The sequence below is a fragment of the Salvia hispanica genome, chromosome 3 (genome assembly GCF_029641045.1).
Source record: "Salvia hispanica isolate PSC_SH4W2 chromosome 3, Shi_PSC_v1, whole genome shotgun sequence".
Taxonomy (NCBI): domain Eukaryota; kingdom Viridiplantae; phylum Streptophyta; class Magnoliopsida; order Lamiales; family Lamiaceae; genus Salvia; species Salvia hispanica.
This window is the reverse complement of record NC_142694.1, coordinates 54,957,955-54,985,298: the sequence shown is the minus strand read 5'-3', so window position 1 is coordinate 54,985,298 and position 27,344 is coordinate 54,957,955. Positions and strand designations below refer to the sequence as shown.

The 27,344-nt window shown below is 34.3% G+C and overlaps 6 protein-coding genes across 13 annotated transcripts; 4 read left to right on the top strand and 2 right to left on the bottom strand.

The window, feature by feature from the left end:
* The first annotated feature begins 3,366 nt into the window (after window positions 1–3,366).
* Window positions 3,367–4,976, top strand: LOC125211617 (remorin-like). 3 transcript variants are annotated; one of them, XM_048111491.2, is made up of 5 exons: window positions 3,369–3,699; window positions 3,831–3,848; window positions 3,929–4,016; window positions 4,311–4,392; window positions 4,643–4,976. In XM_048111491.2, exons 1-5 carry the CDS (start codon window positions 3,537–3,539, stop codon window positions 4,841–4,843), a joined length of 552 nt encoding a protein of 183 aa, XP_047967448.1. In that variant the 5' UTR covers window positions 3,369–3,536; the 3' UTR covers window positions 4,844–4,976. The 3 variants fall into 3 exon arrangements, with proteins under 3 accessions (XP_047967449.1, XP_047967448.1, XP_047967447.1); XM_048111490.2 differs by having other exon boundaries at window positions 3,374–3,699; window positions 3,825–3,848; XM_048111492.2 differs by lacking the exon at window positions 3,831–3,848 and having other exon boundaries at window positions 3,367–3,699.
* A 128-nt stretch (window positions 4,977–5,104) lies between these two features.
* Window positions 5,105–6,985, top strand: LOC125211616 (LIM domain-containing protein WLIM2b-like). Its single transcript, XM_048111487.2, has 5 exons — window positions 5,105–5,601; window positions 5,962–6,064; window positions 6,138–6,157; window positions 6,247–6,339; window positions 6,426–6,985. The coding sequence occupies exons 1-5, from the start codon at window positions 5,467–5,469 to the stop codon at window positions 6,759–6,761; spliced, it is 687 nt and encodes a 228-aa protein (XP_047967444.1). The 5' UTR covers window positions 5,105–5,466; the 3' UTR covers window positions 6,762–6,985.
* A 341-nt stretch (window positions 6,986–7,326) lies between these two features.
* Window positions 7,327–10,371, top strand: TET10 (tetraspanin10). Its single transcript, XM_048116807.2, has 11 exons — window positions 7,327–7,609; window positions 8,120–8,232; window positions 8,332–8,386; window positions 8,477–8,532; window positions 9,029–9,076; window positions 9,218–9,266; window positions 9,367–9,450; window positions 9,551–9,618; window positions 9,703–9,828; window positions 9,918–9,993; window positions 10,112–10,371. Exons 1-11 carry the CDS (start codon window positions 7,550–7,552, stop codon window positions 10,175–10,177), a joined length of 801 nt encoding a protein of 266 aa, XP_047972764.1. The 5' UTR covers window positions 7,327–7,549; the 3' UTR covers window positions 10,178–10,371.
* Window positions 10,372–10,534: 163 nt separating this feature from the next.
* On the bottom strand, window positions 10,535–11,150 carry LOC125210390 (RING-H2 finger protein ATL39-like). Its single transcript, XM_048109949.1, has 2 exons — window positions 11,127–11,150; window positions 10,535–11,035 (listed from the first exon to the last, which is right to left on the bottom strand). The coding sequence occupies exons 1-2, from the start codon at window positions 11,148–11,150 to the stop codon at window positions 10,535–10,537; spliced, it is 525 nt and encodes a 174-aa protein (XP_047965906.1).
* A 2,667-nt stretch (window positions 11,151–13,817) lies between these two features.
* LOC125212373 (uncharacterized) lies at window positions 13,818–21,644 on the top strand. 6 transcript variants are annotated; one of them, XM_048112526.2, is made up of 14 exons: window positions 13,818–14,027; window positions 15,210–15,359; window positions 15,438–15,536; window positions 16,057–16,161; window positions 16,307–16,456; window positions 16,535–16,633; window positions 16,869–16,973; window positions 17,947–18,012; window positions 18,379–18,486; window positions 18,855–18,962; window positions 19,050–19,145; window positions 19,280–19,426; window positions 20,142–20,199; window positions 20,321–21,644. In XM_048112526.2, the coding sequence occupies exons 1-14, from the start codon at window positions 13,947–13,949 to the stop codon at window positions 21,310–21,312; spliced, it is 2,364 nt and encodes a 787-aa protein (XP_047968483.1). In that variant the 5' UTR covers window positions 13,818–13,946; the 3' UTR covers window positions 21,313–21,644. The 6 variants fall into 6 exon arrangements, with proteins under 6 accessions (XP_047968483.1, XP_047968482.1, XP_088923034.1 ...); XM_048112525.2 differs by having other exon boundaries at window positions 17,947–18,021; XM_048112523.2 differs by having other exon boundaries at window positions 13,819–14,027; window positions 17,905–18,012.
* A 647-nt stretch (window positions 21,645–22,291) lies between these two features.
* Window positions 22,292–23,150, bottom strand: LOC125212374 (thaumatin-like protein 1). Its single transcript, XM_048112530.2, has one exon. It carries the CDS (start codon window positions 23,133–23,135, stop codon window positions 22,434–22,436), a length of 702 nt encoding a protein of 233 aa, XP_047968487.1. The 5' UTR covers window positions 23,136–23,150; the 3' UTR covers window positions 22,292–22,433.
* Window positions 23,151–27,344: the final 4,194 nt, after the last annotated feature.

Sequence of the window (27,344 nt, the reverse complement as noted above, 5' to 3'; positions counted from 1 at the left end):
AATCATTTCCATAGGGAATGGTACCATCCCTGCCTCCGCCCTAGCCGTCGGCGGCAACGCAATTTTGCAGTAGGCCAAAATGGGAAGTGAATTTATTTGGGAAGTGAGAAATTAATTTTTCTAAATTGTTATAATTGTGATTTAAAATTAAATAAAATTAAAATTTTATTGGTCAAAACGGGTAATACCCAGTACCTGAAAAAAATTATAAATTATCCTACATAAATCCATACCCATATCAAGCAAGTCAGATATTAGATACTGAAAAAAAAAATCAAGTTGGGTCAGGATACCCAATACTCCCTCCGTCCATGGATGGTAGTCCCGTTTTTTCATTTTAGTCCGTCCACAAATAAGAGTCCCGGTTAATTTTGCTATAAATGGTAATAGGTTCCCGCATTCAATTTAAATTTCATTTAAAACTAATATATACAAGTGGGATCATATTCAACTAATTTTTTTCAACCGACTTTCTTAACATTTCTTAATATCAGTTCCACCAAAAAATAGAACTCCTAATGGCAGATGGAGGGAGTAATCAATATCCATTCCTAATTGATTTATATTTCATTTATTAGGTATATAGAGTATAAGTGTTGTTGTGATATGTAATTTTAAAAATATCAAATTGATTAAATTGGAGAATATGGAATTTGTGGTCAATAGTCTCTACACTTCTAGGTCAAAGATAAGACTTGATGAAATAAATACTTCTATTCATGATAAGTGAATGAACTCTGCAAATTATTTTATTTGACCGTAGATATCGTACTTAATAAATTATCAGGTAAAGATGGATCTAGAATCGGTTTACCAACTTAAGAATGTGGAGAAGATATTGTGTCTTGTCTATATGAAAGTTAAAGGTTCTTTTTTTTGGATCCTTATACTAAATTTTATTCATACAAGTATCATGAAGTGTGCACATATGCAACCACTCTCATTAGGTTATTTTTCGATCGAGTATTCATGAGTGTGTACATGGACTGTCTTTCTTAGCATGTTAATGATCAAACATGTATAGGTGAAAACACCAATAATGATGATACCTTGATTTGACTATCATACCAGTCTTCATAGCATTAGAAGGCTTTGTTGAGTAACCATAATTCAATACTCCCTCCGTCCACGAATAGGAGTCCCGTTTTTCCATTTTAGTCCGTCCGCGAATAGGAGTCCCGATTTTCTTTTACCATAAATGATAATAGGATCCCACCTTCCACTAAATCATTCCACTCATATTTCATTTAAAAATATATAAGTGGGACCCCTATTCTACTAACTTTTTTCACCTACTTTTCTTAACATTTCTTAAAACTCGTGTCAACCATAAATGAGACTCCTAATGGCGGACGGAGGAAGTATATATCAGGTGAATCCGAGTTTTGTCTTTGGTGTGTTTTTTTTTTATATTGTTGCAAAACAATACTATCATTCTGGTACTACTACATAACGATCACATCCTTAATTAATGTTTCATCTATACACAAACAAAATACTTGTTCAAACATCCTATTCACGCTTTTAGTTATATATCATGGTGTAATTTGGTTGCTATAACTCATAATTATATAATTATTTATTTAATATTAAGTTACAAGATTATTTTAATCCTTAGATTATTTTAATTTAACGATAACGAAAGACTAATTATCATATAATTATTCATCTAGAATTATATTATAAAATTCAATCTCATAAATCAAACTTAATACATATTCAATTTTAGAGTATAATATTTCAAACAGAATTATTCCTAATTGGATGGCCCTTTGATGATGGGCTCAATTCTAATAGTAACTCTTTAGTTAAATTAAATAAAATATAGGTACTGTATTTTTCACATCAATATATCGAAAATCAACAGAAATAATTCTTTTGTAAATTTGTCAACTGAACATATATGGTCGGCCAGTCTAGTTGCCTACCAACATTATCTAATTTTGACAATCACTACTATTAATCTATAGGATATTATTAACAGTAGTACTAGTACAGTACGCAAAGTTTTAGGCAATCAATTACATTGACTTCTAAAACGGTACACCCATTCAAGTGACGCCACTTGTGAGAGTGGATTAATCTTAATTATTAATAGTGTACTAATTTAGAATTTTTAATTTTATGATCTTTCGCACTCATTTATACACATTTATAGAGTATATTTTTAATTACACATATATTGACTAATAATTGTTTACGAATTTATAGAATTGGCGAAAATACGCAAGTAAAGTTAATGATGCAATTTTTGAATTGTAGAAATATAGAAAGGATAAACATTTATAAGGGAAATTGTTAAAAAAAATACTACTTTCACAAAAATTTGGTATATCTCACAATCTTTAAAAGTAGTCTTAAAAATCATTAATTTTTCGTATTGTGCGGATATCCGACACTAAAATTTTTGACATAAATTTTACATAAGTAGAATGTAACACTAGCATGCATATCATCATTAGTCTCATTTTCTTCACAAGATGGAATGTGCCTCTGACTATAACATGTACAGGTTTTTGGCACTCCACGAATGCAAAATTTATGTCGAAAATTTTAGTGGGAGAAAATTTGCATAATTCAAAAACTTGGCAATTTTTAAGATTCCTTTTAAAGGTTGTGGAAGAACCAAAAAATTGTGAAAGTTTATTATTTTTTCTGCACACTTTCCCTATTTATAATTATAAATGTTCCAAGATTGATTTTTTATCCACTTTAAAAAAATACCGGAGTACCTTTTGTGTAAAACAATATATGCTGGAATATGTCAAACAGTCATGTTTCTCAGATTCTCAATCTAATATGTACTTTAATTTAGCCACAAATTATATGAATGAAAATCAATTAATTTCATTTGAAGTTGAGTATGAAGATATTAGTCTAACATGCCTAAAAGAATAAGAGCAAACAATCCTTAATTAGAACCTATCCTTGGCTGTCTATATCCACCGGAGCGAAGATTAGAAAACTAAATAGCCAGTGAGAGAGACATTTCAAAAATAAAAACCTTTGTATATATATGTCACCTAAATCAATTTCTAACGTTGAATATCAATATGCCACTAAACACCCAAGTGCGACACGAAATAATGTGGATTTGACTGATTAATTAAAAAATATACGAATCTTGTCATTGATTAAATCTGGAAAAAAAAATTCTTTCTTCGGCGTCTCTCTCTTCCTGTAAGATGATCCACCTATTAATGGAGTCATTGTTTCTTTGATTTTATAATTTTGTGGATTTCAACTTCACATATGCGATTAGTCTATTCATGAATTTTTTCCCACTTTCATATTAAACCAAAGAAATTCTAAATCTTTTCTTTTTTGAAAGTATCATTCTTTTCTCCTTTTAAAAAAAATGCGAGCTATATTCAACCGAACTTACCAATACTATGATGTGATGTTATGTCACCACCTTATTTTGGCATTTTCCAACTGCATAGCTATCCTATTTTCACCCACCCTCCAAACCTTGCTTTTACTCACTCTTCATCTCCAATTCTTTGTCTCTAAACTCACACTTCACAAAGAGAGAGATGGGAGAAGAAACAAAATCAGTGAATTGGAAAGATGAATCAACAGCAGCAGCCACAGTTTTGTCTGCTGAAGAAAAAGCAGATGATAGTGAAAAACCAATCACCCAATTTTCATTGCAGGATTCTCAATCATTAATCTCTAATCCACCTCCCACTTCTTTAAGTATTTCTCTTTATCTTTATGTTTACATGTGACTCTTTTAAAGATTATTAGTACATTAGATTGTTTTATAGTACTATATGATATTTTTTTCTAATTTTTCTGTCATACATATGTTGTTGGGAAAGCTGCAGGCCTGCCCAAGGACAGGGGTAATTACTATAATAATCTTTCTTGAATATTATCCTATTTGGGATTTATTCCAATTGCATCTATGGTTTTCTATGTTTAGATGCCGTGCTTGCAAAAGTGGAGATTGAGAAGAAATTATCTCTTATCAAAGCATGGGAAGAAAATGAGAAAACAAAAGCTGAAAACAAGTACGCTACTCTCTTTTAATATTTATTTTGTACTACTAGTAATTCAAGTCTTTAACTTAATAGAATTTGTATGAAGGGGCCCTAGAAATAAGTTTTACTATTCCATTAATTATAAATGAAATTTGAGAATGTTGTGATCATAAACGTTTAAAAGATGGTGTTGTGGTTACATTATTTTTAAAAAATTGCAAATTCATATAAAATGTTGTTTGGTCTATGTCAAAGCAAATAGACTACTTGTGTTCAAATAATTATATTTGATTAAAAGCAACAAATTTTTTTACTATGATTCAGGGCACATAAAAAGTTATCAGCCATAGATGCTTGGGAGAATACCAAAAGAGCAGCTGTGGAAGCAGAATTGCAGCAGATTGAGGTAAGGATTTCTGTCTCAGTTTTACCATCAAGAATAACTTCTTAATTTTCATAAGTTTTTCTTCTTTTACCAATACAACCTGTTCAAAACTGAAATGTTTATGAAAACAGAATATGTGAAAAATATTAACCAACCATGCATGACCAAAACCTATTATAAAAAATTATTCAACTCTAGAGACCATGAGATAAAAAAGATATCTGTATAAGCTATAACAACAATTTACTTTGATGAATGAATTAAAAAACAGGAAAAGTTTGAGAAAAAGAAGGCAGAATATGCAGAGAAGATGAAGAATAAGGAGGCTTTAATTCATAAGGCAGCTGAGGAAAAGAGAGCGATGATTGAAGAAAATCGCGGCAAAGAATTTTTGAACGCAGAGGAAATGGCTGCCAAATATCGAACCACAGCCACCATACCCAAGAAATCGTGTGCATGCTTTAGTTTCTAATTCTACTTTCTCATCCATTGCACTTTTCTCTTCATTGCTTCAGCTTTTGGTTGTTTAATTTCTGCTTTGTTTGTTATTACAGTATGATATATTTGGACCACTCTGTATAAATCATATCTCAATCACTTTTTCATGTTATAATGCTACACAACTAAATTTATAAACGTATCTAATTCATCAAAAAAATCAGGATTTAATTCAATGAAATTTTTTTTCTCATACATCTACTCGAAATTTTATTCATTTCAGTATCATGAGAGGAATAGCTATTTACCTGCTAACTACTATTAATGTGAATTGGGCAAATACTAAAGATTAATTTAGTGAAAAAAAATCATCATAGTATATTCTTTTGTTTTATTTCAAGGGTCCTACTCAACTAAGAATAATCGTATCCACTAACATATTCGCTATTTTCCGTATATAATTTCAAGTGTGAATAAAAGTAGCTCTTCCACTCCATTCCCTTGATATCAGGCTAAATTTGTTTGCTCCACTAATATTTTTAGCCTCATAATCAAACATATTAAGAACAATAAGAGATCAATTCACTTTTCAAAAAAACTTTTCTAATCCCTCTCTGACTATTTGTTTTAGTAATTCTTCAAAAAAAGAAAAAGAAAATGGCAGGTTATGGGACAACGCAGAAATGCAAATGTTGTGATAAAACTGTACATTTTGTAGAGATGATGTCCGTGGATGGAGTTCCATATCATAAGTCATGCTTCAAATGCAATCAATGCAGTGGACGTCTCTCTGTATGATTCTTCGTCTCTATATATTTATATATTTTCAATCTTGTAAAAAATCTCAATATGTTATGTCATATAGTAGTACTGTTTCATATGCATGTCATGTATTAGAATAAATAAGCCATTCACCCCTTATATGAAAGAGGGTCCGAGAAAGTTGTACGCATATAAAAACAAAAAAGATCTTTAGCAAGTCGATATGGGACACAATATGTTCTATCAATTGCACAAGGACCAAACACATCCTGAGGACTCAAGTTACTCAACTCTGATATCATATTATAATTGAGGCCATCATCAATAAAATCTTTTATAAGATACAAAGTCTAGAAGAGATAAATAGGAGTAACATGAATGTGTTTGCAGATGGGTAGCTACTCTGCTGTGGATGGAGAACTATACTGCAAGCCTCACTATGAACAACTCTTCAAAGAAAGTGGAAACTACAATTTTAGCAAGTCTTCTTCAGGTTAGCTTTTTCCAAACTCTCAATTAAAATATTATTACTTAAAAGTTTAATATTTTAATTTTATTTCCTGCAGCAAAATCAGCAGAATCACAGGTACAATGTAATTGATTATCAAATCCAGTATGCATAAAAATAAATAAATAAATAAAAGTTTGGTTGTTTGGCAATGTAACTAAATGCAGAATAAGACTCCCCCTAGTAAATTCTCCTCCATTTTCTCTGGCACTCAAGAAAAATGTGCAAACTGCAAGAAGACAGTGTATCCATTGGAGAAGGTAAATTGTTGATATTAAGTCTTTTGAAGACATAATTAAGTTAAGCTAATACTAGTACATACAAACAAACATTGTTGTATATGTAGATTACAGTGGAGGGTGATTTCTACCACAAGAATTGCTTCAAGTGTGCTCATGGAGGCTGCCTCATCACACCCTCATCCTATGCTGCTTTGGATGGAACAGTCTACTGCAAAATCCACTTTGCTCAGCTCTTCAAGGAGAAAGGTAGCTACTCCAATATCACCAAGAAGAAGAATGCTGGAGATTCCACGCCCAACGACTCTGAGCCTGAGCCCGACAATGACCCTGAGCCTACCCCTGCACCTGAAGATGAGGTTGTGCCTGAGGCTCAACCTGAACCTGAGCCCGAGCCCGACGCTGATCAACCTACTGGATCACCACAAGCAGTTGAAAATTAGGGAGGGAAGACAACAATTTATATCATTTTCTTGCCTTTTTTTGTTTTTGTTTCTAATTTATTTCGAAATTTCATCGAATTTTTTTGCATGTATGATTTTATATTTCTCAGGATTGCATAGGATCACATTTGATTAAGAATGTTTGCACGTACTATGTAATAGTATCTTATTAGCTCTTTATTTACCATTTCAATTCATTTAAACTTTTATCTCTTTATACCTAATTATATTGAATTAGGCTGATTAGCCCAGATAAGGGTTATTTGGGGCTTGATTGGAATTTGATAAGTAGCCAAACTTTTTATTTTAATAGTACTATAGTAATTAGTAGTAGTAATTTTTTATTAGAAATACAATTACACGAGGACAGAAAAGCACAACTCGAAGGTCAAAAGAAGTCTGGACTTTGGATTAATATTATTTCATATGACAGCAGTGGAGTACTGAAAACCTCGAACAACTCCATCATTTCTGTCGTGTAATTTGGGAAGTTGGTAACTGAGCATGTGGGCATTTATTTCCTCACCCCAAACTACCCTTCTCTCACACCCAAAATCTCCGAACTACCCTCGCTTTTCGCCCGCGGCCATCTCCCTAAAATTGAAAAGAATGATGGCAAATTTGCCCGTTTGTCCTCACCTTTCCTTGTCCCTATCCATTCTCTTGCTTCCACTCTGCAACCGCCATTACACTCCCATATCGAAAGTTTCCATCTTTTGCCTTGCACGCGATTCTTGCTGCGTGTTGTGTGTGGAGTTCTTGACATTGAGAGAGGTGCGGAGAAAAAGATGAGTTCAGAGGCAGGAACAAGCACTTTTGTAATCCGATGGATCAATTTTCTGACAATGGTATCACCTCCTTTTCGTTTTTTCCTTATACTTCTTTGAATGTTTCTGCTATGTTAAAAGATCCTTCTTTTCACGTGGGCTTCTGATTTTAATTTATTTTGTAGCTTTTTGATCGATCCATTTTTAAAAAATGGACTCTTGCAGTGTGTAACTAATGCTGTAGCTTCTGCAGAGAAGGGGAAATCATCATGCCGCCTCATTTGATTTCAATTGCTTCATAATCGTCGTTGAAGTAGATATATTTATGTGTATTTGTGTTGAATATGATGCTTCATTATGTTTTTCGCATTGTTGGAGGCTAATTCCTATTTTGAAAAAACGTGGATGCTTCATTTGGTTAACCTGCTTCTTTAATTTTCACCTTCAAAACTTATATATACATATACTAATACCACAATGCTGACTTGAAAATTTTGGAAAGTGTTAATAGGTGGATAGTTATAATGCCACCAATTCTTGATTTACTATTGCCTTTTTTTTTTAAAGCTGTGGTGTTCAATGTGTTTTTAGTTGATAGCTGTGGGCATTGTTGGTTTTGGGGTGTGGATGAACTCTCATCATGACAGTTGTAGGAAGTCTCTTACACTCCCTGTTATAGGACTTGGTGCCGTTATCTTTGTAGTGTAAGCTTTCGTTATTCTATAACTTGCTGTTTTCTTTACTGGCTAGAATCCGAAACTTATCTTATTTGTTGCCAATTAATGTATTGTTCATCTTTTCAGATCAGTTGTTGGATTTTTGGGTGCATTGAAGAACAATTCAATCTTGTTGTGGATTGTATCCTTATCAGCTTCTTATTTGCCTAATTTTCTTTTCTTGCTCTCTTTCGTACTTATGCTCAGTTCTTCCTTAGCGTGTACTTTGCAGTATCTCATCTTGCTTTGCATCATACTGGTGGCGATTTTGCTCTTTACGGTCTTGGCGTGAGTACCCTCATTGTGGAATTCCGTATAATCTTTTGATTTACTCATGGTTATTTCCAAGTAATAGATCTTATTGGAATATCTTCTGCAGTTTCTTTTCCAACCTTGTTTGAGTTTATCTTTTGTGTTATCACTTATTTTAGCCCTTCACACACTATTTGCTTTCTAATTTGAGAGATTGAAATGTCTTAAATTAACACTTCAGTAGTTTGGGAGGTCCTGTATTTACTGTACTTACTTGAATAAGGTTTGCTACAACTCAGCTTTAGTTTTTCCAGAACTCTTCAAAATTTTATTATTCGAGGAGAATTGGATGTAAGCACAATATCTTCAATTTTACTTTTATTAAGCTATGACTGCTCGAAATTCTTCTCCGTTGTTGGATATTTGTACAGACTTTACCATTTTCTGTTTTCATATTCTTTTAGAAGACACCACATTAGACTACCATTCACTAAGAAGTAGTATGAACTAATCTTCTGTGTCGTTGCTGCAGGTTTATAATAACAAACAATGGCTCTGGTCATAACGTCGAAGGTCTCAGGTATGAGTCGTATGACAACTTACTAGTTACTACTTAGTTCGGCTCTTTTTTCCTTCTTGTTATTGCACACTCTAGTGTTGTTACCCCGCTGTTCTCTTTAGTTCACTTTATCAACTAAGATATCAACTACTCCCGATTTAGGTATAAGGAGTATCAGCTTCAGGATTATAGTTCCTGGTTTCTGAAACAAGTAAGCTTCCATTTACACATCATAGAAGGTTGGCAATCAGCATTAACGAAGTCGAATCATGAGTAGAAATCATGTTTTCCACTTTCCACCTATGTTTCAGCTTAACAATTCTCATAACTGGGGACAACTGAAGAGTTGTCTTGTCAGATCAGATGATTGCAATAACCTTTCCAAAAAATACAAGGTTATCATGTGACTTTCAATTCCCATCATCTTCTTCTTATTTTTATTGCAAATTCATTTTTTAACAATCCGATTTTGTATTTCTGACCTGCATGTTGCAGACTCTCAAGCAATACAAATCCGCCAAATTGAGCCCCATTGAAGCGGGTTGTTGTCGACCACCATCTGAGTACGTTTTCTATTCTCTTTCTTTTTTCGCCTTTGGCAAGCCACTCTCCACCCGTGATGTATTGGTATCATCTTTTCATATCAGGTGTGGTTACCCTGCTGTCAATGCCTCTTTCTACGACATGAGCTTCCACCCGATAAGTTCCAATAAAGATTGCAGGCTCTATAAAAACTCTAAGGCTACTAAGTGCTATAATTGCGACTCCTGCAAGTATATACCTCTAAACTTTTTTCCATATTCCTCTTTATATGCAAATAAAGTCTTACATGTCGTTTCATTACACGTTACCAACAACCAAGGGCTGGAGTGGCACAATACATGAAAGTTGAATGGAGGGTGGTTGCAATCTTCAACATTATTCTCTTCGTGGTCCTGGTAATAGCATGTTTTCTTTTTTGCTCGGTTTTCAATAATTTGTTGCTTACGTTATTTCTAGAGAAATTGCTTTCTTATCTAATTCCTTTTCCTGTATTTTGTGCTCATCTCATTGCAGTCGACGATCTACTTTGTTGGGTGCTGTGCAAGACGACATGCTTCCAGGAGTAACTCGAAAGTGTGAAAGATATGAAGTCCAGGCATTTTGTAGAGGTGTCGACATCTCTCCTAGCCATATTGTGGAAACGTGGACACAGATTGCTGATTCGCGAGGTGTCACGGAAAGCCAGATTCATTATTCGCTTCATCATATTCACGTTCCAGGTTTAGGCCAGTTGACCATAAAACAGTGAGAGCTCACATTCCTTTATTGTATTTGAGATTGCCAAAATGAGTTGTGTTGTGCCATACACTTTTTAAATACATCATTCGATTCATTGCTTGACAAGATATGCATTTTTCCACGTTTCCTTGAAATCTTGCTATGATATATAACCTGATAAACTAAGTAATCCCCCAAAACATTGTTGAGGTATGAATGCTATACATGATCACAGACAAGCCCATAATCATGGCGACAATCAGGGCAACACGAGTTTGTGGTGGCCATCCAGCGGTAAATGCAGTGCTTGTGATAAGCGTGGCCGCAGGTAGGTAGCATTACTAAAGCCTCGCCTTCTTTGAACTCTTCCAAGCATATGTGACAATCTGTGAAGTGAAACTTCCCATCTGTCTGCGGGAATATTATCTCTGGAAACGAGTCTATTACTCGTGTGTCAAGTTTCCTGTTTGCTGTTGTGATATGTTCGTCGTGCTGTGCTGCTGCAGCTTCTGCTTCTTCGTTTATGCGTCTGCATCTTTGTTTTCTTAGGTAGACGAAAATGACGAAGATGAGTGTCATGATAGTGTATCCTAGGATGAATATCAGAGCCCTTTTATAGCGTTGTTTCGCTTCTTTCTCGTCGTTTATGATGCCTGCATCGCCCGCTTTGACGACGGGGTTTAGGAAGGGTAGAAGTAGCCAAAGTGTTGGTATATAAACCTGATTGAAGGTATGGTACCAAAAGTGAATGACACATTGAAATCCATTAATTGCTCCTAATTTAATTTCCAGTATTTAAAAAAAAACAGACCTGTGATATCGTGTGACGATGCATCTCTTTCTTTTGTATCAGTTTATCTTTTTCTCTTTATGATGACATAATTATATACCTTGCTTGAAGCATAAAAATTTCTATGAAAATCGAAACTTGTTGAGTTAGGGGAAAAGGAGAAAACAAATGTTTAAAGATGAGAAGAAACGGAAGCTGAAATATTTTTGATTATGTTGTATTTATAGTTAATATGGTGTTGACAAATTACAGCTAATAAGTGTGAAAATAGGATTGCAACTTCTTGAGTTGAGACTTGAGAATATCGAAATTGCGGACAATACACATGAAATGATGAAAATTCAGTGTGAAGGCGATTCATACTATATTCGAATGTATGGGCATATTTAGTACACCATCTCAATGTTATCGAATGTAGGAAACTAGGACTCACCAATTGACAAAAAAAAAAAAAAAAATCGATACAACATCAATTTGTGAGGATTTAATAAAGTATTGATTGAAAATTGATGTTAGTCAGTTATAAAGTAACTTCTCGCAACTTTAATTTAAATACGATTTGGTTCATTTGCTAATGGTCTTAAAACTATTATACCCTTATGGCCTTATTAGAGTTGAGAGAAATAATAATGTAAAAATATTTGCATTAAATAATAGTACTAATAATTTATATTATTAGTTTTATTAAAATTTAACTAAAATTATTCTTGTGAGTTAAATTATAGGCGCATATCTTTATTCAAACTGAAATATGGGTTTACACAATTTTATTTTATTTCTAAAAGGTAAGAGTCAATGACAAAGATATAGAATCGTTCAAATTTATGTCACTAATTAAGCCGTATATGTCATGTAGTAGTAATACATAAAAACCTTGAAACATTGAAAATATGGTACTCCATAGTGGTTCTTTCATCAAAATACATATAGTTTTTGTATATATTTCATAACTTTTTTCAATTGTATAATTGTAACGAATTAAATTATTCTTGAATCGAATCAACTTACATGAATGTCAATATAGATTAATCATTTGCAGGATTCCATCAAACTCCGAAAACAAAAATACACTTGTTTTTTTTCCTAGTGTAATTAAATGTTCAACATGCATGTAAGTTATAAATCTAGAACATATTATATTTTCGTCACAATTTTATGTAGCTGGGCACTTGTAAATCTGACAATTCTTCAAAAAATGAATGAGATGGGATAATTTTTCCCCATCTGCATAGCATTTAACGCATACATGAAAGGTGATGTGGAACAAATTACTCACGTCATGCGTCAATATATGTGCATATGCATGTATTGTGCTACAATAGTATTTTTGTCAAGAATTTAGGGGTTAGTGGCTAATTTTTATTCTTACTTTAGCAGTATTCACATTCCTATAAATGCAATTATTTTGCAAGAATTAAATAAAATGCCACAAACAGTATTGCAAGGCAATGTATACGACACCCAGGAACCATTAAAATATCAAGATTTGCTAACTTGAGCTTCTGGGATTGGATTTCGAGCTCAATGTTTGCATGGCCCGGGAAATTTTTGGACCGCTAGTTGAAGTGCGTAAAAGCCTGGCCGATGGATGGTCAATCCCGCCCAACCCAACTCAACCCGCGAATATATTTGGTTTTTTCTACTGCTACACAATTTGCAACTTTTGTTTGTCACAAGATCAACATTTTTTTAATCACAAGAAACTTGTCATGTCATATTGCTCCACATCGCCGAATTCGCAACTGTTTTTATTGACCATGAGGCACGCCATTTTATTTCATTTTCTACATTCCCCCTTTTCAATTTTACATTAGTCTTTTGTTTTTTTTTTCCCTAGTATTTCAATAAAAATAGAAGGAATTAATTCATATAAATAAAGTGCACAAAGCCCAGAGCCCCCAGCCCATAGGAAAAGGGATCACTGGTGTGGGTCTTTGCATTGGGCCTTCTATGCATATGGCATTTAGATCCAAATTACCGTACTTCTCTTTCAATAAATGGTTAATTAAAATATAATTATCACATAAATTATTATAACTTTAAATGGTTGATTCTTAGTCACATGTTCGTCTACTACTTTTTCTTCATTTCTCACCAATGTGTGGCGGCTATACACTTGGTTATATTTGAAATACATATATTAGTATGTAAAGCTAACATATGGAATATTTAATACAGACCCAGTAGATTTTTTTTAATTATTATAACAATGGTTATTAGAGTTATACGATTAATAAGATTGAAAATTTTCTTTAGTTGAATCTCTGAATCCATCCACATTAACTCTTTGGAAATTAATGTAATCTTCACCCATTCTTTTATTAGTAAGAGGGAAAAGAAACACCGAGGATTGAATCCTAAGACATTTGATCATTTAGTTTTTTATGCTTGAATATTTACAAATAGATAGTCTAATAGTAGTATTTATTTGTCGTGCATTATTTCATTTCATGGATTTTGTTAAATTCGTTGAGGCAGACAGATAGTCATAGAGGTGAGAGAGATTCACATCACAATCTAATTAAATTTTGTAATGTCTGATCTGAAATTTGAGGTCCCAATTATAATTTATTTTCGATTTTCTGGTCTTTATCCTTGAATACAAAAGAAAGAGCGAGATTGATTTTTTGCGGTCGAACTCTCCAACTGTAGCAGAGTATATATACACGTGTATCCTATCAACACCACTTTTGCCTAAAGAATTTGGACAGACTCGCCCACCTTCAATTTTCAACCCATATAAATAAAGATTTTCCTCTATTTCCCACACAAACAAAATCTTTCTCAAATCACAATTTCCGACCATCACTCAAGGGTTTTACTCTCCGATTTTTGGCGGAAATGGTCGTTGCGGACTCGCCTGAGTGGCTCCCCCCTGGCTTCACGGTCAAGACTAAGTACAGGTCTGGGAAGAAAGTTAAGGTAATCACTTCACTTGCTTATTTTATTTTCTGCTTGTTTGGGAAATCAAATTGATAATTTTAGACTGCATGACCTTGAGTTGCTAAATTTGGTGAACTGTTGGGTGAAAAACGGAAAGGAATCATGGTTTTTGCAAGTTTGTAATTGAATCCGTGGAGCTATTGTGCCTATAAAATTATATGGCTTTGGCATCTTCCCATCAAAATTAGGTTTTGTATTGTTACTCGACTTGCTCGAATAGAATGGTTGCATGTCGAAGTGGGAGCCTATATTGACTTGAATTTCATTCCTATTTTCCTTCTGTTATGTTGATTGATATTGATATTAATAAAACCGATGCATACGAATGCTTGGTGGTGTAAAGTTGTGATTTTTATGAGCTTATAGTTATACATATTGTAGAGCGTATGTAAGGTGAAATTTTTATTTGTTTTTATTGTGTTGGGAGAATTGGTGGATTGGCTAATTTAGGTCCCATTCTTTCAGTAGGCAGTGGACTTGTAGAAATATGCTAAATTTTGAATCTGTCATGTGCTTAATTGTTATAATTTGGTAGGTAGTTTATTATTTAGGCGCAGGCTATGAACTAAAAAATGAGCGATTCAGTTTATAAGCAAGCTTTTGCCTCTTAAAGAATCTCAGCACGTACGAGTTTTCCATTGGCATATGCTGGGAGGAGTACGTTGTATTAGAATCTCATTAGCCACATATTGATCCCACAAGATTCTGAATTAGCCATACTGCATTTTAAAATTGCAATAATTTCAGTGGATATGGAGTGAGAGTACTAATGGCAACATATATCCCAAAGTGGAATGTATGCTTTATACTATATGTAATTGGACAGTGAGGGAATATAAAACATTCTAGAAATGATCCACGGTCCACCTAGGAAAGGAGGGTGTGTTGATTGTTGGCTGGTGGATGAATTTCATTTTCTCTATGGTACCCATTTAGGTTTATATTCGTGCGATATTTTGGGCTTATTGCAGATATAGTCCTGAAGAAGGAAAAGGTGATGTCAATTTGAAAAATTAGAACTTATGGATCACGTGATGGTTGGGGGTTCAGACCCTCGCCCATCCACTCCTTCCAACTGTAAAATGATTCAAATATTTGAAAACTATAATAACAATGAAAAAAATAAAAAGAATTCTTACTTATATGATGTTAATGTTGCAGTACTATCTCAATGTTGCAACCGGTAAGAAATATAATTCCAAGAATGAGGTCATTCGTTGTGCAAAAGAAAACAACAATATTCTGCTTGTTACACCTCAAACGAAAAATGCCAATGACAGTGGGCCCTCCTCAGTTACCAAAGTGGATGCGGTAGATTTTTACACTAATTGATGGGAGATGTTCTATTCTTCTGCACATTTGTTCCGTGTCTTAATGTACCTTTTATAGATATCAGAAAAAACAATTGATTCTGCATGGTTGCCTAATGGATGGACAGTGGAAGAAAAAAGTAGAAAGAGAGGCTCAACAGCGGGATTATCTTACAAGGTATGTATCATAATCATACATAATGAGAAATTTCGTTTTTCAATAGTTACCAATGTAATTCCTGTACTGAAATCTCTTAAGCTTGAAAGAACACAATTGAGAAGGCCGCTGAATTGCCAAATTTCTTCAATCAGTCATTTTTATACCTTTTGATGATAAATCTCCTTTGTCACATGCCTTTAGCTACCACACTTGTGTCGGTGTAGGTTAAGTTTCTCTTGGATATATGCATCAGATGGGCTCAGCAGTTTTATGGGACTAGGGGCTTGAATTGATGTTCAGCCTCAGTTATATTTTGTCTCTCCTTAGTCCTTACCTTCATGGTGTAAAGTTATTTCTTAGGAATTCTTTGAAGGGGTTTCTTAATATAATTCTCTGTTTTATTATGAAGTTTGGCTAGAGTTAGCTTTCATCTTTATCTTTTAGTCATTTACTGTTACATCATTCTACTTGCACTCAGTATAAACATTGAATTTCTTACATATGGTGCTTTTGCCTGCTCATTCTTGTATCCTTGCAGATATATTCCGAATCGTCAACTGGAAGAAAATTTTATTCTAAGGCATCTGTCACTCGATACTTGGATAACATAGCTCATACTGACATCATGACTAAACAAAATAAAGTATGCACTGGATCTTTTAGTAAATCATTGCTCTTGAACTGATTTAATCCTATATTGCTCTTCTAGTGCATTCTGTCCTTGGAGAAGGATGTGAAATTGGACGGTTTTTTGTGAATATTGAATTGGATTTGTTGCCTTGTTGCAGTACTATCTCAATGTTGCAACCTGTATGAAATATAATTCCAAGAATGAGGTCATTCATTGTGCTGAAGAAAACAACAATATTCTGCTTGTTACACCTCAAACGAAAAATGCTGATGACAATGGGACCTCCTCAGTTACCAAAGTTGATGCGGTAGATTTTCACACTAATTGATTGGAGATGTTCTATTCTTCTGCACATTTGTTGTGTGTCTAAATGTACCTTTTATAGACATCAGAAAAAACAAATGATTATGCATGGTTGCCTAGTGGATGGACAGTGGAAGAAAGAAGAAGAAAGCGTGGGTCAACAGAGGGATTATCTTACAAGGTCTGTAGTATACATAATGAGTAATTCCGTTTTGATTGTGGACATTCTTTCGATGGGTTTCTTAATTTAATTCCCTGTTTTATTATGAAGTTCGGCTACGAGTTAGCTTTTATCTTTATCTATAATCATTTACTACAGAGTTATGTTACAAGTTACATTGTTTACTTACACTCAGTCTAAACATTGAATTTCTTACATATGGTGCTTTTGCCTGCTCATTCTTTTATCCTTGCAGATATATACAGAATCGTCAACTGGAAGAAAATTTTATTCTAGGCCATCTGTCACTCGATACTTGGATAACATAGCCCATACTGACATCATGACTAAGCAAAAGAAAGTATGCACTGGATCTTTTAGTAAATCATTGCTCTTGAATTGATTTATTGCTCATCTAGTGCATTTAGTCCGGGGTGAAGGATGTAAAGTTGAACATTTTTTTGTCAATACTGAATTGGATTTGTCGCCAACACTTTTGGGAAAAAGATAAGGGAAAACATTAGTGAATAATTTGTAACTTGCTAAGGTCAATCTTGGTGACCAAACTCCAAATGGTTTATGAAGGTCTTGCCCTTTTTATAAGAGGATGAAGGTCCTCCCCTTATTGATATAGTTCACATTTAATCTATGAAGTTGTTAAAAAGAATATATGTTCTTTTTCAGTGATTAATTAATAAGCTTAAGTATAATTATCTTAATATTAGGGATAATTGCTAAATTAATCATGACTTTTGCCATATTCTGCAAATTCTAAAATGTTTAAATAATACCACCACTGCACCACCACCTTTCCATTCGAAGCAAAGTGTACATTCGTAATTCTGTTTAGTAACAATAACATTTCATGACTGAAACTAGCTGTTTCAAGGACAATTTGCTGAAAAAATTGGGATGTTGAATTTGCTAAAAATAATCATCAGAAGGTGGTATTATTGCAATGCTTCAAAACTCATGTCAAATTTGCAAAATAGGCAAGCAATTATTGATTTATCTACCGATCATCGATATTTTTTTATGCCTGGTTCCATCACATATTTAGTTTGCTTCAATATATATACTGTTTGTTCATTTTTAGTTGTCTTGAGATAAGAGATAAAATATGCATTCATTAGTTTACGTTTTTTAGTTATAGTTGATAGTTGATTTTAGGAGACACTAGATGGATGCTTCAATGGTAAAAGTTTGGTTTGTGATTTGATAGTTTTAGAGCATCGACTCTTGATGTTTATTGTTTTCATCTTATAATTTTTGGATGCTAATAATCTTATCAGATTGACAAAGTGGATGAGCCACTCATAGACACATCTCTGCAGATTTCACCTGTCAGAAATACTGGTAGCATTTCTGTACATAAAAGGAAGGCCGACTCTCTTACAACGGTTTGTGCTGTAATGACCTCAGATACTTACAAATATCTTATTATTAATAATAAGCTTTTCAGATTCAATATTTCTAGATTAGCCTTTGAAAGCACAACGTGCATGAACTGCCACATTTTGTATCATAGACTATTCACATAAAGTTTGTTTCAAATAAAAAATTACTATTTCATTAATTTTTTGCACTTGAAGTAAGTAGTAAGAGGTAGGTGATGGACTGAATGGTTCATCAATTTTAAGTTTACCTTTTGGAGATACTAGATGGATGCTTCATTTGTTGAATTCGCTTTATGCTAATATTTTCATAGCACTATTCTATGATATTCTACTCTCTTCTAATATATGTTCGGGTGTTTATCTTTTCAGATTGATAATGTGGATGAGAATGTCCCAAAGCAGTCGCCACAGATCCAATCCATGACAAATACTGATACTGGCCATGAAGATAGAAGGAAGGGAAACTCTTTTGTAAAGGTTTGTGCTTTGATGAGCTCTATATGTATCCTAGATCTAATAGAACCATACTACAGTTTAGCCTATAATGCATTGAGGTTTTATAGGTTAACTTTGAGAGCGAAAAAAAAAGCCCCTTACCTGCCTCATTTGTCAAGTTATGTAAAGTTTGCTTTAAATATATGGTTGTGTATGTCTTATGTTACTTTTCCTTGAGATAAGAGAAGAAATAGATTGATTTTTAGTTTAAAGTTGTTCAGTTTTACAACTTTTACTACTCATTAGTCATTAGAAGCTAGTATATGGATGCTTCATTTATTGAACTTTATTTTTTGTTCCATTTGACAATTCTTCTCATAGTATTGATTCGGTGTTACTTATTCTTTCAGATAGACAATGTGGGTGAACCATTTCCAGAGATGTCACCACAGGTCGTATCCATGACCAGTAATGATGGCATTCGTGAAAAGAAAAGGAGGATCAGCTCTTTTGTGACGGTTTGTACTGTGATCAGTTCACAACTTACTCTAGATCCGATAAAACTATCCAGTGAATTTTGCTTCTGACATTTCGAGGTTAAGTAGGTAGCTGTTGAGTGGTCAACTGATAAGGACCTGCCTGATGGCTGGATAAAAGAAATCAGGACAAGCAAATCTGGGGATAGGTTAAGAAAAGATCCGGTAATTGATTTGTTTAACCTTTTGTTAGTTCTTCATAAAAATTTCTCAATTTCTTTTCGACACTTTTGACATTATTTATGGTGATATCCTGTTTGCGTTTTCAAAATCTCGTCTGTTATCATATTACTATGCAGTTTTACACAGATCCGGTCAGCGGTTACACGTTTCGTTCTAAACCAGATGCCCTGCGGTATCTGGAAACAAATGATATTCGTAGCTGCGCCTGCAAACCCCGGAAAAGGGAATTGGATGATATCAAATCAATTGAGAACATAAACCTTGTGAGTTTTCTTGCTTGGTTATCCTCATCTATATATTTTGGTGCATCTCCCCAGTCCAGTCTTCAATTCCATGGTACACTCTGGCCACACATAGATGCATAGGCATATGAATTGAAGTTCATACGTATCAAATAACCATTAGTCAAAATTTTATATACAAGTTAAAGCACATGGAAAGTGATGACACATAACTTTTGATGTGATGCTTGAAATCCCGTATTCAATCATTTCAGGCCATTTTAATATTGTACTCCTATTACTTAATTTTCTTTTAGAATTTTCATTCCTTTTCAAAGCAGGGTTTTTTTGGTAGGATTATAAATATATGTTTATTTGTTTTATGAGGTAACCTGTTAGATTGTTATGGAGTTTTCAATAAAAAACTGTCTTTTGTGAAGGAGCGTTGTCTTCTACAGATTTTCTTATGTGTTGGATGAGGTTGGATGTCTTTTGTGTATATGGACAAAGTTTTTTGAATTCAAATTACACCATTATCGTTTAATGTGTGTTGGAAGCTGCCCAATTAAGAACCAACATGCAAAATGTGTGCGAAGATGTGGATAGACTTTAGTGGTACCGTTTAAATAAGCTATACCGCTAAAACCGTCATACTTTTTGTGTACATCTTTGTATTTGTTTTTCCAACTTGTTATTCTTTTTCCTATTACACAATTGCTGGCGGAGTTGGGTTTTACAATACCTCTTTTCTGTTCAGTCTTCAACTCCAGCTAAGCTCAAGACTCAGCCTTTTCTTGGTGAAGAGTCAAATGGTGGTAAGAATAATCTAGTAAAACTAGCTACTCCTACTCTAAGATAAAATTATATTTAATGCTTCTTGTTAACGTTTAATAATCTTGTGTAGTTTTGAAAGTTCGGTTGAATTGTCTTGTGCAGGTGCAGAAACTTCGGGTACAAAGGTTCCAGCAGAATTGGACACCAACACTTTAGAACAAGAGCAAGTTAATCAAGAAAATTCTATCAAGAGTGCCGAAATAGGAAATAAGCTTGAACCAGAAAATGATGTCTCTAAGAAGGATGTTAGAGTTATGGCCGTAGATGCAGCTATGGGCTCCCCTGTGGCTGATCCCTCAACCAATCAGCAGCTTCCAGAAAGTGGGCGTAGAATTAAGACCGGCTCAAGAAAACCCAAGAAAAGAAGGGAGAGCAGCAGCACGCCAACACGAACTTCGAAAAGGCTTGCAGGTTCTGAACCTGAGATGAAAATCAACTTGGATTTGAACAAACCCTCTCTAAGGGCTGCTCTGAGAGGATCAACTGCTAAAGTAGTTGATGCTTCTCCGATTGCTCCACTTAAGGCTTCAGATATTTCTCAGTCATCAATTATTGAGCCAGCCAAAGAGGCTGTAGAGCAAGTAGTTATAGGCATGGAAACTTGTCAAGATGCTAATAGACCGAAAGAAGTTGAAAAGCCTATGCCTACAGAGGGCTCAACTATTCCAGCAGAGCAGCCAGGTGCAACAGGGACAGCTGGTACGAATCCATTCGTTGATGGTCAGCAATCACAAGTTTCACCACTTTGCTACGATTTCGGGGACTCATGGACTAATCCGTTGGAATTCGCCTTGAAGACTCTCACCGGGGAGTTGCCGATTGAGGATACCCTGACATTTCCAAGTTGCTTCAGGGAGCCGTTCGACGACACTTTCAAGGAGGCTGATGTGTGGTTGAAGCAATCAAATTTTGATGCTCCAGTTAACTTCCAAAGCGAATTTCCATCACATTCTGAATCATCGAAGAAACAAAATGCTGTTGATCCGTCGTCAGTGTCATTCTCTGGCCTGGGCTTCAGTTCTTGCAGTGGCTTCAACTTCCAGCCTAGCACAGAGGTCGGGAAGAAGGATTCGCAGAACAAATTTAACCCTTAGAAGTAACAAAAGGAAACAGCATGCCAGACCAAAGGTTGGATTCTAACAAACTTTTGTGGGTCTAAGCTGAAGGTTTGGTCTTGAATTTTTTGGACTAGTGCTTGAATATAAAATCGTCGCGTTTCTCGTAACATCTAGGCTATGGGGAAAATTGGTCGCATTCGATGATTTGATTTAAATGATAGTACTATAAGTTTAGGATGTTTTGGTGAATGTGGACGCAATTATGCAAGCTACAGTGTTCTCTGTGAATACTCCCAACTGTGATGGAACATCTTTTGTTGGATAGTCATATTTGGAATGGTTGTTTTGTGTAGTAACTATTTCAATCGTGTCCTGTTTCTTGATTTGAATTTATTCTGTTTATAGTTTGGATGATCAATGTGTACTTTTCAAGTCCGAAGACAATGCCAAAAAACGGCCTGAAACCTCAAATGTCTGACAATTCTTATGTCCGATGGATTGTTATTGTGTCCGCATTCAATTAGAAATTATGTACATGACACGATTCTAATGTGCCAAAATTTGTCCGAGTTTAGGATAAATTCAAACTCAAATTAGAAAATTAACACAACATGATCTGATAAGAAATTTATCTTGTCAGGCGAAGAGCATACGAAATTATTAGCCGTCTTTGAAATGGGCACGAAAACACAACCAATTTATTAATTTCTGCGATCAGTAGTTCAAACAATTATTACTATAAAATGAATTTACACGCGTCAGAAAATCATTGGAGTTCCCATCAAGTGTTATTTTCATAGAGAGAGGTAATTTCTGTTTTTATGCTTGTACTGTACAATCCCATTTCAGAGATTATGATTATGTACAACTTGTATAGCCCAAACTGAGTTGTTTCATTTATAAGGATTTAGATCCTTTGTCCCATAAATAATTAAATAGTGTCCAACTCCGCAGTCCAGTATGTATTACGGAGTAGAAAAATGAAATGAGGGTAGGCGTGGTGGGAGCGAGGAAATAAGTATAAATAAAAGTTTATTATTTCAATTTGGAACAAGTACAAGGGGTGTTGTACATACACAACAGACCATAGCAGAAAGAAGTAACAGAGCTAATGAAACCACCCTGAACAGTTATTGTTATTATTAGTATTAATTAATTCAGGGGCAGAAGATAACCTTATAATTAGTGCCAGCCGGGCAGGTGAAGAGGCTAGTGGGATCATCCTGCGGGTAGCTATACGCATCCGGGCACCTCTCCTTAAAAAACCTGGAAAACGGCGTGGGCCCGCATGTCCCCGGTCCATCCGTACAGCAGTACTGGTTCTCCTTATACACGGTGCACGGGTTGTTGCACCCGCCCGGGGCCCTGAGCTCGGCCGGGCACTCCCCGTTGATGTTGGCCGTGCAGCGCAGGTTCCTGCACGCGCCGGCGTTGACGGGGCTGAACTCCATGGGGATGTTGAAGCCGTCGACTAGCGAGATGTCGACGTAGTCGAGGTTGTTGGGCTGGTTGAGTGCGAACTCGGCCAGCGTGTTGGGGGCCTGCCCGTACCCGGTGCACTCGATGGCGCCGTTGTTGCAGTCCCCGGTCTCGCACCGCCCCCCGTTGCAGTTGGTGCGCCCCCACACGCGGGCCTGCACGGTGCCGGGCGGGACGTTCACCTGCCACGACTGCCCGTTGTCCAGGCGCCGGCCCAGCGGCGGCGAGGAAGGCCACGCCGCCGCCGCCCACACGGGGTAGCTGCAGCGGTTGGTGACGTCCACGGTGGCGGCGTGGGAGGAGGAGAGGAGGGCCAGGGCCAGGATCAGGGAAGCTAGGAAGGTGAAGCTGGGAGCCATGTTCATATTGAGATGAGTCATTGTGTTGTGATTGTTTGAAGGAATGGGGGGTATTTATAGGCAGGATTTGCATGCATGGAATATTGATTGCGTATGCATAACCAATTTGGTATATTAATTAATCAATTAGACATTTCAAATGTTATGACTTTTCTTACTATGGAATTCACCATTCAAATTTTATGTCGTTGTTACTTATTCAAACAATATTGCTAGAGTAGTAGAGTGGGGTTCTAATGCTACTGTTTTATTACAGTGGCCATTTTTATACTAGGAATAATAAATGGTTGAGTTTAAATTCCATTTGATGATCACAAACTGGAGAAGTGTTCCTAATTAAGAGGACCATGAACTATTACTGATTTTGTCACTTAATTCTTGTAGTATGGATATACATATTATTTGCAAACTCATGTTATTATTTAGTTTTACTAGTAGTATAAGATACTCCCTCCGTCCCCCATTATTTGACACGGTTTGACCCGGCACGGGTTTTAAGAAATGTAATGGAAAGTGTGTTGAAAAAGTTGGTGGGATGTGGGTCCTACTTTTAAAGTACTATTAGTTTTATAATAAATGTGAGTAGGAATGAGTTAGGAATATGGGGTCCACTATCAAAAATGAAAAAAGTGAAGTGTGTCAAGTAATGGGGGACGGAGCAAAATGGCAAACTGTGTCAAGTAATGGGGGACGGAGGGAGTAGTATGTATAAAGGTACGTGTCCTTATTTTATTTGACGTTGAAAGTCAGTGTTTTGTAGGAAGAGAAAAAAATATCCTAGCTCTTAAACATTGCCAGATGTCAATCATTCACGAATGCAGTTAGATTTAACAGATGGTCTTCGCACTATTCATAGCCAAACCAAATGCAATGTTTCAAAAATCATGTTAAAACTGAAAATTTTATGAAAATTAAGGTATTAATTGATACTTACCTCATTAGTAGTAGTATACTAAATAAGTGGATAGCCTTTTTGAATTAATTTTTTTTCTAAAACTTAAAGTACTTGATTTTTATTAAACATGAAGATTATTGAATATAATATTCGAAAGTTATACTCCGTAGTTTATTGATAAGATGATTTTCCCTGACAATCAAATTCGGAAGGAGTACCAATTTTAATTCTCTTAAAATAATTAGTTACACAATCTAAATTTAAAGCAAAATTCTCTTGTGCCACTGTATTGGCATCATCTCTAAGCCGCCGCGATGGCCTCAAAGACCAGAAAACTTCGATTTCCCATCTCTTAATTTCTAAACATGTATCGTGCCATGTTTTTCTTCTAGGCAAATTACCAAATAAATTATGAAAGAGCATGAGCATTTTGTTGAAATGATATTGTGCGTGAGGACAAATGATATTGTCAAAGTTATACTCTCTCTCTATAAAAAATAGTCACATTTATAGACGGCACTAATTTAATGATGAATTGGTAAAATAAAATAGAAAAAAAAAGTGGGTAAAATATAAGAGATGAGAAAAAGTAAGAGAGACAAGACAAAATGAATAAATTATGAGAGATTAGTTTCTATTTTTGAAATGAGACTATTTTTTTTTGTTGACAATCCAAAATAGCGAAATGAGAATATTTTTTTTTGACAAAGGAAATAACTATTTTTTGTTATGACAATCTAATCAACACAATTAGAACATTAACAAATATTTAACATAGTTCCTCCGTCCGTAAAATAATGTCTCATTTTGCTATTTTAGGGTATCTTTGATTTAAAGTCTCATTTTGCTATTTCAGGGTATCTGTGATTTAAAGTCTCATTTACATTTTTTCCATTCTAAATACATGGACCTAATATTCGTCTAACTCATGATACTTACATTAAAAAAAATTAATAATATAAAAATAGGGTCTACACTCTATTTTCTCATTTTTCTTCATAAAATTTAACAATTTCTTAAAATTCGTACCGAGTCAAATGAGATTATAAATGGCGGACGGATGAGTATAAAACAGTATGATATTGTATATGTAGTAATGAATAATGATATTGTTGTCCAATGAGGTTACATCTTGGCGTTAATTATAGTACTACTATATACAATGACTAAAATTGGTTTAATATAAAATATTGGTATTGTGGATGGATTTATACATAAGGTTGATAGGACTGAATTACTTTTATCATTTAATTTTATATTTGGATTAGTTGATTGTGGACTGAGGTAGTACAAGATAGATTGAAAGATTGCGATTAAAATGGAAAATTAGATAATTATGTTTTTTTTTTTTTTTTTTTATTGTTAGATTTATAGATAAGGTTGATAGGATATAATAGGACTGATTACTTTTATTATTTAAATTTATATTTGGATTAGTTGATTGCTTTTATATTTGGAATAGTTGACTGTGGTACTACAAGATAGATTTAAAGATTGTGATTAAAATGGAAAATTAGAAAATTATGTTTCTTTTTTTTTATTGATGCAAAAAACATAAAATTATTTGAGACAACGAAAAATTAATAATTTTTGTGAGTGTATGCTTTGTACTTGTACATATGGAGTATATAGTAACTCGACAGAATAATTCTTGCCCTCGCTAATTCTTTGTGAATGTATGTTTCTAACTTTATACAGTACTAGTGTGTGTTATATCACGCGAAACAAGTACTATACACATAAATTAATTATGTAATTAATCCATTCGTCCCATAATAGATGGCACACTTATGTAATGACACGAGATTTTAGAAGATGTTTTGTGTGTTAAGTGAAGATGAAAATAGTATATTTATATTAATATGAGAGACAATTTTTTTCAGAAAAAGAAATGCGACACCTTTTGTGGAACAAAAAAGAAAAGAAAAGTGTGATATCTATTATGGGACCTAGAGAGTATGCTACATAGATGCAATACTGTAATCCAAGCTCAATTTGAGTTTAATGATATAGGGAATGATATCGTTCGAATGATCCAAGTTTATTGTCGTTTCATCATATTTTGATTAATTTTAGTCAATCTTAATGTATATGATTATGTAATTCTTAGATAGTCCGAAGATTTTAAAAGTTAATGAACATATTACTATAATCGTGATCAATATCAAATCAGTCTTAAACCTTAAACGTCGACCAATATCATTATAAGACAATCTGGAGTTCATTATAACAAACATAACAAACTTATAATGAATTTCAGATTTTTAAATTATGCTAGAAGATGTCGTTGTTTTTAAAATTTTGAATTCCCTATAATGAACTATACAAGCAAAGTTGTAATGAACTCCGCATTGTTTCATATAGCATTAAAACAATGCTATATGTCGAATAATTATTACTAGTAATTTATAAAATTGATGGGACCTATATATTTATATAGAGGTTATTGCAAAACTAGTGTTGGAATATTTTACTATCCCGTTAACAAAGGATGTATCATGTATATATAGATTGAATTAAAGAACTTTAAAGTTTATTAAATTTAGAGCTGCACGACTCGGCGGGTTCACGTAGAAATAAGCACGCCTTTAAATCGGACCCCGGTTCAGTCTGTCGTAGCTTGAACCGATATTTTATTTTGAAAACAATAACTTTTAGTAATACTCACTTTAATTTATCAAGCACCATGTTTGTGTGAAACCGGTTCGTTAATTTACTCGAGTGCTGGAAATTAAATATTGATGTTTACTGAAATTTCCACATTGGAAGCTTCTGGTTATCTGCCTAATTTCTTCGTGTGGTGGACAAATAACGACGAGAAGATAATTTCTTGGTTTACTAGTCTAGTCCATCCTCAGTATTTAATTTGCATAGACATTTAGAACATGGTACATAAATACGACTTCTTACTAAATTACATATGTAGTACTTATTAATTAGACATTCGATTTTATAAGACTTTCTTTAAATTGATTTATTAGAGAGAGAAAGACGGAAAATGATCTCAATAGACTAAGTCATAATAATATAAGGGAAAATAGTAATATGGGTTGTTTTATATTCATATAGCATTGTTTTAATGCTATATGAATATAAACACAAGCATAAATTGTTAATCTTAATTTTTTACCTAAAAAAAGTTAAACCAAATGATCTTCATCTTAAACCCTTTTTCACGCTTCACAATTTGTAAATGGTCGAGCACAATAATTAATTTTCTAGTTAGTGACAGAGGAAAAGTTGAGATGAGCAAGAAGATGATGACTGCTAAGCGTGGAAATAGTTGGAAGTCTATACAGGTCTAATTAAACCCATGACTGAATAATTAATTAAGG